General features: G+C 34.4%; 1 protein-coding gene across 1 annotated transcript; it reads left to right on the top strand.

Moving 5' to 3' along the window:
• The first annotated feature begins 471 nt into the window (after positions 1 to 471).
• Positions 472 to 11,246, top strand: LOC126891396 (uncharacterized). The gene is made up of 3 exons (XM_050660571.1): positions 472 to 693; positions 9,509 to 9,701; positions 11,011 to 11,246. Exons 1-3 carry the CDS (start codon positions 472 to 474, stop codon positions 11,244 to 11,246), a joined length of 651 nt encoding a protein of 216 aa, XP_050516528.1.
• Positions 11,247 to 11,752: the final 506 nt, after the last annotated feature.

Below are 11,752 nucleotides of genomic sequence, written 5' to 3' on the forward strand. Positions count from 1 at the left end.
CAAATAATAAACTAATTGCTCAGAGTTATGATGGGGCAGCGGTCATGTGTGGACAGCACGCAGGAGTTCAAGCCAGAATCAAAGAAAAATATCCATTTGCTCATTTTGTACACTGTTACGCGCATCAATTAAATTTAATAATGTCTAAGGCTTGTTCCGAAAACTCTCAAGTTAGACTTTTTTTTTGGAAATTTAAATGAAATCCCTACCTTTTTTAAAAATTCGCCACAACGAGTGGCAGTTTTAAATAAAATCGTCCAAAAGAAAATTCCTCATGGCGCTCCAACTCGCTGGAACTTCAATATTCGAACTGTTAATGTTGTGTTTGAACATCGATCTTCTTTTATCGAATGTATGGAAGAAATAGAAGAATCGTTTGATAAGGCAGCTGTCTGTAGTTCAGCGTCTTCCATTCGAAGAATACTAGTGGATCAAAATTTTGTTTTTTGGTTAACATTTTTCCATCGCATAATGCCACAAGTAGACGTTTTGTATAATGCCCTTCAAAAGGCTAAAACGGATCCTTTGGAAATCAATAAAAATGTGACAGATTTCGAAAGATACATGAATTCAGTTAGAAATTCAATAGATGATACCATTGACCAAGGTTCTAGTTTATGCGTTGAACCATTACCAACTAAAAGGTTACGGAAGGATAACAGTCCAGTAGATCATCGGAGAGCATCTATCGAAGTTTGTGATAAAATCATAAATTGTGCAAATGATAGATTTGCTTTTAAAAATCACCTACTTGCAACTTCATTGCTTTATCCTGAGCAATTTGATAATTATTGTGCTAATTTCCCAGATGATAATTTAAGCCTGACTTGCGCGTCATATCCAAATTTAGATAGGGAGCGCTTGAAGACTGAATTATCTGTTATTTATTTTAGACGAGACTGTAGAGACATTAATGGGGCAATACCTTTTTTAAAATTTTTAATTGAAAATAATTTAACAGAGCCTTTTCAAGAAACTGTAAAACTGCTTCAAATTCTAATTACAGTGCCCATGAGTACGGCAGAAGCTGAAAGGTGCTTTTCGAGTTTAAAACGGATTAAAACATTCTTGAGAAATTCCATGACTGAAGACCGACTTGTAGCATTAACCATGTTGTCAGTAGAAAAAACACTTATAAAAGAAATACCAAACTTTAATGAAAAAGTTATAGACAAGTTTGCTTTAAAAAAAAATCGACGAATCGAGCTTATTTATAAAAAAAAATAATATATTTGGCTCTGTGTGTAGTTAGTTCGTAAGACCCTATAATGCAATTATTGTTGTGGCGATTTTGTTTGTAGTGTTTTTTCGTTTGCATTCCTTAGTTTCGCGTATTTATCGATAAAATTCTACTAAAAACATAAACTATAAAACAATTACTAGTGTGCCATAATGTACCATTGCTATTTTTGATATAATTGGATTTATCTTCAATTTGAAAAGAAGAAAATCGGTAAGTTCTTTATTATTTTTTAATAGATATATAATGAATAAATATATGGTGTAAAATATCAAACTAACAGCCTCGTTGTAAAATACAACGATTAAAAGATATTGAATTAAAAAAAACCAAAAAATACTGCAGAACTACCAAATTTTTGAGTCACCAGCCGCCACTGTCATCATTACATCATCGTAATTCATCAGAGTGAGCAATAGCCATTACATGCGAGTAGAATACTATACTTTTTCTACGACCTTTTTTATTTGGATTATTTAAAATATTATTTAAAATCGAAAAATTTTATTTTTCATCAGAAAACATATTTTATATAAATATGGCAACGCTATTAGAATTACCCTTATTGAGCTTATGAAACACTTGTCATAATGTGTCACGATATATAATGGCAGTGGCTTTTAAAAATAAGATATATTTTAAGACAATTACATGAAAAAGAACGTTTGCTCCTATTAAATATCTATTAAACAAAACAGTAAGTGAAACATAATTCATTGATTTAAATTTCATATCCGTAAACCCTTTTACGGAATTAGTACGCATTGTTTACCTTTTAATAACGTCAATCTTAAAATGTCAAATGTTGAAATTTAAGCGTAAAAAAATCTACTGAACCATTGTTACAGTTAAAATCCTTTAAACATTTTTTGAAGTTAATTGTTGATATAAATTACAATGATTATTTTATTAAATAAAAAGTTTATTTGCTAATAATAAGTATATTAAAAGTGCCATGCACCACTTGAATCTAACTTCAACCCGTGAGTAATGACTAGTGTGACCAACTAGCCCGAAAAATCTGGACATGGCCCGAATTACGAAGTTGTGTCCCGGCGTCCCGGACAAGGCTTCCGGGCCATCTGAATTTTCAACTTTTTGGTAAAAATCTATATTTTCGTTTTTATTCTAAGAATTTACATCAAATTAAATTGTTGAGACGAAAAAAAAAATTTTATCGTGGAAAAACTGTGGAATTTTGTTTATTTGTGTGTTTTAATTATCGTCTTCCGAAAAGACCATTCAAAAACAATAATATTTCATGTCACAATGAATCATGCCTAGGCACGCATGCCGCATCGAACGATGTAATGTAATGATTGCTGATGCATTTTTTTTTCGGTTTTGTCAACCACTTTAAGTAGATAAACCTCTTGAGTTCGTTCGCGAAATATGATTAATTTCCAAACCGTTGCATACTTTGAGCCAAATTCAAATCTGCTGCGTTTTAATATGATTTTTTTATCTAAACATTTATTTTATTGTCAGTACAGTAATCAGTTTGAATCCGAAAATCAATTAGTGACCATCTCGGAATTATTGTTTTTGACCTGACTTTTTCATTCCTATATAATATTATTATTCTTAATATAAATATGAAACCAACACAAGAAAGTAGAAACAGAAAACGATATTGCACTTTCAATAAAATATTGGAAGAATTTCTATTTTTGAAAAAAAAAGTAACTCTAACAGGGACATGAAGTGTGATACTTGTGGATCGGAATTTTCGATCGCCTACAGTGGTAGAGCGGATATACTAAGTCACATCAAAAGTGAAAAACATCGAAGAGGTATCTGCTCCGCGTCCAGCAGCAAAAAATTGACTCAATTTTTCAAGCCAACAGCTCCATCGAGCATTGATTTAGAGACAGCAGCTCGGGAAGGTATTTGGGCGTATCATTTGATTAAGCCCATAAAAAATATCATTGTCAACATAAAAATGTTAAATAACCAATAAAATGATGATATTAGAGTCCTATATTTAAAAAAATAACAAATGGCCCGATTTTAATTCAAAAGTCCCGGATTTTAGGTATTTTTTTCAGCATTGTCCCGGATTCGACTGAATTGGAGTTGGTCACACTAGTAATGACCCGTGAGTAACTTCAGCCCGTGACTAATGAACTATTACTCACGGGTAAAGTAATGGGTTTTATATTATTTACTAATTTATTTCAAATTTATCTTATTGTGTTCATGTTTTAATGAAATTAGCGAGATAATTCGATGAAATAGAATTATTTTGACATAATATTTAAAAGTCAGATCAGTAGACAATTACAATGGTTTTGAATCGTCGTCATGGAAACCAATATCGTCGTCGTGGTAACCCATTATATTGAAAGTTTGGTTTTGACAACCTTGTCAAAGAATTAATTTGTGTATTTTCACTTCTACATAAAAATTGATATAACTCTATTTTTTTTTAGCTTTTCTAACTATTTTTTGTAGCTTTTTTCCAAACGTACGGCCCTAGAAAAAGTATCGTTCCTAACTCATGCGGAAAGTGTCTTCCCCGCACTCCGCTATCGCGTCGTTCGGGTCAACGCCAGTCTCGTGAGTGAAAGTATCACTTTCCGCACTAGTTAGGAAAATAACTATATTATATTCTAAATGAGTGTGCAAAAGTCACAATATTTGAAAAACATTTGCGGTTATTTTAAGTGTTGGATATTGCCCTTAATCAAGGTTGCCATGATTTGACCTGTCAGACCAACAATTATTATTCTTGACGTTTGAAATAAAAGTATTAGACCAGTAATAATTATTCGTGTTGTAATTGTGTATAACATTTCAATATGACTTATTTATTTTCGCTTGAAGAGTATGTTGATATGATACTAATTGATGTAGAATATCTGAAAAATAAGAGAGTTTATCGACAATTACATCAGAAAAGGAATCGAAACATTCCAAGTGAAGCAATATTTAAGAATTTGGGACACTCACTAAGATAGTGACATTTTCCAAATAATAAACGAGCTACAATTGAACACACAGTAAGATCTGACCAAAATCTTATGGTGATAGCATAACATAGTATGTAAATTTTAATCCCAAGGTGTCTATTAGAACCCTCGCCAATGAAAGTGGTATTTCAAGAAGTTCGGTTTATTTCAGTGGAACTGTTGATCATCAAAGACGTATTGATTTTATTTCAAGAATGATGTTAAAATTAATGAAGATCCACTTTTTTATCAAAAATATTGTGGATAGATTTCACAATAATGGTGTAGTCAACCGTAACAATTTAAATTATTGGCCTCCGGAATACAAACATTGTATGATGGAAACAAAATTTTAAAATATTTGGGCCACAAATATGTGGTGCGGTTTATTTAATGGCCGTGTTATATGTCGTTACTTTTTTAAGCTGAAGAACAGAAAAGCTGCAGGTAAGGATGGAATACCAAACGAATTACTGAAATATTGTGGAGCAGCAATGACAGAACAATTAACAACATTAATTAACAAAATCATAAAACACGGTAAAATACCGGAAGAATGGAGAACGAGCGAACTAATCCTACTATTCAAAAAAGGAGATAAAAAGCAGCCAGAGAACTACAGAGGTATCAACTTGTTAAATACTACCCTAAAACTTACAACTAAAATCTTACAAGAGGTAATGAATCAGAGGATAAGTTTAGCAGATGAACAACAGGGTTTTCGTACTGGAAGATCGTGTACAGATGCAATATTCGTCATAAAGCAAATTACTGAGAAATCACTAGAGTATAATAGACTAGCATTTCTATGTCTGATTGACTTAAAGAAAGCATTTGACAGAGTAAGACTCAGGGATGTAATCCATCTTCTGTATAATAGAGAAATCCCTCTAGATATCATAAAAACTATTGAGAACATCTACCAAAACAACAAGATGGAAGTCAGAATAGATGGACAACTTACAGAACCTGTAGATATAGGCAGCGGAATAAGACAGGGAGACTCATTGAGTCCTCTGCTTTTCAATTTAATCATGGATGAAATCATCAAAAACGTCAACAAAGGAAGAGGATATAGAATGGGAAACAAAGAAGTAAAAATACTCTGCTATGCAGACGACGCAATATTGATAGCCCAAGATGAAGATAGTCTGCAAAGATTAGTCCACAGATTTAACATAAGAGCAAAAGAATTCAATATGACAATTTCATCTCAAAAAACTAAAACAATAGTAATCAGTAAAGAACCAATCAGATGCAAAATAGAAATTGATGGTATCAGTATTGAACAAGTAATGATAGTAAAATACCTTGGAATTACATTGTCAAGTTACGGAGACCTAGACAAAGAAGTGAGAAATCAAGTACAAAAAGCAAATAGATTGGCAGGATGCCTTAATAACACTATATGGCGAAACCGACATCAAGAATTTATAAAGCCAGTGTAAGACCAATAATGACATATGCATCAGAAACAAGACCCGATACAGCCACAACACAAAGACTACTGGAAACGGCAGAGATGAGAGCACTGAGAAGAATTACAGGAAATACACTGAGAGATCGAAAGAGGAACGAAGATATTACAAGACAATGTAACGTACAGTGTATAAACGAATGGACACTAAATAGAAAAAAAGAATGGAACAACCACATAACCAGAATGGGGGAGACACGTGTGGTCAAAATAGCATGAGATAAATCACCAATCGGCAGAAGAAGTATGTCCAATATTTAGATTATCAAGAAAACATACCTTCCAATTTGCTAGAAGATATTCCTCTTAATGAACGTCAAGTAATGTGGTTTACGGAGCTCCTCCACACAATGCGAGAATCGTAAGCAGCCACCTAAAAAATCGTTTCGATAACCACTGGATAGCATGGTGGCACCCAAAATCCCGACAGCCAAAATTCCGACGGCCAAAATCCCGACCCGGTAGAATCCCGACCCGGTAGAATCCCGACACGCCAAAATCGTGACATACCAAAATCTCGACATGCCAAAATCCCGACAAGCCACAACCTCGCATAACCTCGACACTACTTATGTATTTTAAAAGAGAAAATTATACCTTCATTTTATAATGTTGTAGCAATTTTGAAACCTTCGAAATATGTAATATGCACTACTGGGTATGCAACCAACATACACCCGAAAATTGACAAGTAGATGTCACTGGGCACGCGGAGCGGGGTGGATATTTTTGAAAATCGACCCTGGTGGAGAGGCGAGCAGGGACAGCACTTTTAGGTGGGGGATGATGGCGGAATAGTACGGTTGGTGTAGAATCGAGGTTTTCCGTTTTTATTATCCTAAGTATTTTGAAAAATAAATCGAGTTTGTGCAGTGGTGGATGATCTAGATGATTTGTAAATAAATATTAAAGTGATTAGAGTTGGTCTGCGAGTTTACGCTGCCAACTCGTGTTTTGTGTGGTTGTTAAGCCGTTTGTGTCTTGTGCAAGCCCTTCTGGTGATTCCCGTTACCGCCTTCTCTTCGTGGGATGTGTTCTGCGTGGGATGTGAAATGGGTATATAGTGCCGTTGGCGATATTTTTCTGTGCCAAAGTAACGTACCGTTGATGCATCCAGGTAACCCATTTTTGATCTGACTCTCGAATAGTTTTTTTTAAGTACCTACTTCGATAGATAGGAGTGGTTTTTAATACGACAGATTAGTGTGTATTAGTGGACTTTGTCATAATACACAAACTGTTCTAATTTTTTTTATGTTTAACTGTCCAGTGGTGACCAAATTAACTTTCCTTTTTTTATGTTTGATTCTATAAAGAAATGATATATCGTATATTTAGCTAATGTATATGTTAATATTAACTACCGGGAATTTGTTGAGCTCAGCATCTTTCGATAAAACCTACAGTGCAGACATTTTTTAGTTTCCTAGTTTTAATTTGTTTTCTTTTATTTTTTTATTAAATTAAATCTTGACAAAAATAACAGGTGCACTATGTGCTTTTGCGAAGGTAAGATTAACAGTTTCCATACAAATAGATAGTATTTTTAGGTTTTATATTTTTACATCTTTTTAACGGCTTTGTGATTTTTTTATATCGTATGTCTATATTTATGTTTATTATAATTTAGTGTTAATGCATAGTAAATTCCAGTGCTGGTGACTAAAAGAACTGACTCATACTGAGTTGGCACTGCGAATATGATGAGAGATTTGTTTCTTAACTAAGTTGTGTCCATATTATGTTATTGTGCTGCTGACGTAGAATAAATGCTTATAATTTTCATTTCTTTACGATTTTCATTTTTTTATTACATTTAAATATCACTTTTTTTCTTTGACATGTAGGCTATTCGTATGCCAAATTTCATGTCAATCCAAGCGGTTCTGTAAAATTTAGAGCAAAAACCGCGAAAGAATGTACTAAATAAGCAAAAGTGAGTCACAATGTTTTTCATATCAGGTGTCGATATGTACATGCAAATGTGTCAAGTGCCATACGATAAATAAATAAATATTACATTTATTTTTATTACTCCTTTAAGCTTAAAGACTTTCTTGATTATTTACGAACCCAATTTATTTAAAAAAAATTGTTGAATGGACGATGGAAGACCGCATCCAAAATTATAAAAAAATGTACAGGGTGCTATCAAAAAGATTAAAGTTAGGGGTTGTAACTAAGGGACGAATATTTAGGGGATCATTTTTTCTTCCCAATGTTAAAGTATATTAGAGATGGAATAGCTCAGCTTTTGTCCCATTCGAAAAGCTATTAGTTTATGAGATGTAGCATGGATAAATTAGTCTGGGACCCCGTCTAGCTAACGTATTTTTTCCTTGGCTACAGAAAAATAACATTGATATGTCTGTACTTTTGTTTGTAGAGGGTCACAAATTCCACCTCACTATGCAGTTAAGTGATTTCAGCGCTAAAAGCAGAATTATTTTAATTAGTTTGTACACCAACTCTACACACATTTTGCAGCCTCTGGATGTTGCTGTATTTCATCCTCTAAAATTTACATGGAAAAAGACAGTTAGGGGACATGGAAAGTCCCCTTTTGGAACAAGCAATTAACCTGTTACAAGATTGTTTACCCGTTATCATACAATATGGCTTTAGGACATGCGGACTTACTCCATTTGATCCAAATAGTACCAGGTTCGAAAATTTTTTTAAAAACAATTTGGCTGGTACGAGCAAAAATGAAGATGACAAATCTAATGCCCAATTAGTTCTGGATATCTATCAAAAATACAACGAAGAAAAAATAGAGGTCTTCAATAGTTCTGGGCCTAAATGGATGGCGATATTAAAGATACAACACATTGAGTGCCACCATGGTAACACAAAAATAGGGTTCCACAGGCCGAAGTTGTCAAAATGAAGAAAACAAATATAAAACATGGTCTTAGTATGCCTGTTGTAAAAACAACTTATTTTATTTCATTTTAAATAGATCCAACTATTATATTTTAAATCTTATATAAAGAATTGCAAATTCATGTATTTGCTTCTAAAACAACTGGTTTGTTCCCCTAATGTGAATTGTTGTTAAAACTAGTTCTTTCGGCCCATATATCGCCGCGCTCCCCCTCGCAGTGTAGAAACTCAAAATTGTTCAGTCTGCAAGGCCTCGCCTAGGCGAGTAGTAGTGTGCCTTTTCGCGCTTCTTGTGGAAATTTACGTGGTTTGAAATGTACCGGTCTTTATGTTATTCGCATAATATTACATTGCTTTCACTAAACCCTCTTTGTGTTTACACCCCCGAAGCACTTTATATATTATTAAAGTTTGTAGAACTCTCTGTATTTAGAATTGCGATAAGTTATCAATGTTAGAATCAGCCCTTATTTCATTACAGTACACTTATTAAATAAACTATCGAAGGAATTGTCTTTAATTGTGTTATCAATCCTCCAGTGGTCCTTCATAAATATTTTGGAGTATTTGGATGTCCATCCACTCCTCTTAAAAAGGTGGAAAGTTTGGAATTAAATTCCCTCCCACCAATGCCAGTTTAAGAAAAACCTGTAAAAATATGATTTGGTTGTTATATGACGTCATTTTTAGTATGTATCCGCAGTGGATACACGCGGTCACAATAAGCCTATTTTATTATTGTGGCCGCGTGTATTCAACGCGGATCCATCCCTGCCAACACTGTAAGCAAACTGTAGATCACGTGTCCGGCATTTGTTTTAATCTGGAACTAGTCACAACTTGACAATTTTGGCAGTAGGTGGTACGTTATCGTTACTTGCGGTGTGTTGTTTTCGTAAAAAATATAGTTTGCTTGATAAATTACTGCTTTTGTGATAAAAAATGGCGTACTAGAAAGAACAAGAAAGATTACAAAAACTGATGCAAGAAATGTTATTTGACGACGAGAATTCGCTTTTTGGAGATCTATACTTATCGGACCACTATTCTATGAAAGGTTCCGAAAGCAGTCACAGTGACTCGTCTTTTGAAAATGTGAAAAAACCCAAACGCCAGAGTGTTAGAGCTGGCAGGATATCAGCTGAAGGTAAGTGTGAATGCTTTACTGAATTGTTACAAACGCGACCAATATTCCTTATGTTGCGAATTTTGGTAGTGGCTACTACACATTTTTAAAATATTATTTTAAAACTAACAGATTATTTACCCATTCTAATGACAAATGATTGTTACAGATATTTCTCTGCCAAATGAGTAGAGTATCGACTTCGAAAGAACATTGTGCTAATACCTTAGGCAATAACTGTGCCAGTACCAGTACCATCTCATAAACAATAGAGGATGTTATTTCACAGTTTGAACTGGGTACATCTACATCTTCAAGTAAAGTGGATATTCCAAATTCAGTGGATGAGCTGACATGGAAACCCGTCCAAGGTAAATATCTAAAAACGTTTCCATTTTCTGAAGCAAATGCTGGCGTAAAAACGGAAGTATACGAACAATTTTTTATGTATCTGATGTGATATATTTAGATGGTGTGTATCTGATGCGGATGTACACGGCTCAAAATACAAAAATACATGTGCATCCACATTGAATACACACTGCCACTAAATCAGTGTGACGCGTGTATCCATGTTGGATACATGTGGCACTGACCGTGTTAAACAGAACAGCGTCATCGTCTAATAGCAACAGTGATTTGACAAATATAAAAACACATTCAGCACCTCATCAACATGAACCGAAATTACAGTCACAAACAGAACAAGTTCAGAGAAAACAGATATACATACACCATTAGATACTGAAATAGAAGAGGCCACTGCAGTGTAATCTTCTCAAGAATTAGATTTAACAACAGAAATAAATAAAACCAAAGACGTTTTTGGTTTAACTGATGAAGAAGATGTGAAAAATCTGTTTGTTTTAAACCTCATTGGTGAAGGTGATATAGATTTTACTGCAGAAGATTTAGACATACATGTATTTTCCAACGATCAGTTGCTGAAAAGTAAATAGTCAGGACCGTATAAAAATGTCGCCAAAGTGCTATGGTCAGCCATCCATTGCGCACTTTTGCACGCACAGCTTCCACCCACTTTTTCTCGCGCAGCCTCCGCCCACTTTCAGGAATTTGTCCTGATTTGTTCCTGACAGGCAATCTAACTCTTGCTGAGTTAAAATTAATTACAATGAGACAAACGAGAGCTGGCGGCTGACCTTCTCGTATTCTGCATTTGTCGCTGTGTATTTTCGCTCAAGGTCACGCGCCACCTCTGGCTTGTCGGATTGTAAATATTTTATGAATTTTAGTGACACTGGATCCTTCACTACGATCGGTCGCTGGAAGAGCCGTACCTTACACATTTCTTCGTCCTTGGAAATTTTAGGGGAAGGGTATTTTGGCACTGTTTACAAGGCTCTACATAAATACGAGAACAAGAACTACGCCGTAAAAAAGTTAAAATCCGCTCAAGTTTCTGATGCTAAGAAGTTAAAAAAAATAAGAAATTTTGAAAAAGTGGGATACCACCCACTCATAGTTAAATACATCATGGAATGGGAGGAAGAAGCTGAAATATACCTCATGATGCAGTTATCCCAGACGAGTCTGGCTAGCTTTTAATGACACTGGATCCTCACTACTATCAGTCGCTGGAAGAGCCGTACCTTACACACATTTTTTCGCCCTTAGAAATTTTAGGTGAAGCATATTTTGGCATTGTTTAACCCTTAATTTGGATTTGTATCTTATAGGCTACGTCATTTTCAAATATTCAAATTGTCTCTCTCTTGGTTGGTTATACGTCTACTAAACTCAGAAAGCTAATAGTACTGCCATCTATAGTGATCATTCAACGTTAGTCACAATTGTTTATAAGATGGTTGCCTAGTGAACGCCGATTAAAAAAAGGCTGGTAAGTTTTATTCAGTATTAGTGTAAAAATAAGTATTTTGTTTTAATACAGGAGGTGAAGTCGTAGTATGATGCGGTGGAGCCCAAAATCCCGACAACCAAAATCCCGATGGCCAAATCACCGACACGCCAGAATCTGGACACATTGAAATTGAAAAATTAATTACTTACTAATAAGTACGGGTACTAATTATTATGTATTTTAAAAGAAAAAA

Source organism: Diabrotica virgifera, chromosome 9 (genome assembly GCF_917563875.1).
Source record: "Diabrotica virgifera virgifera chromosome 9, PGI_DIABVI_V3a".
Classification (NCBI taxonomy): domain Eukaryota; kingdom Metazoa; phylum Arthropoda; class Insecta; order Coleoptera; family Chrysomelidae; genus Diabrotica; species Diabrotica virgifera.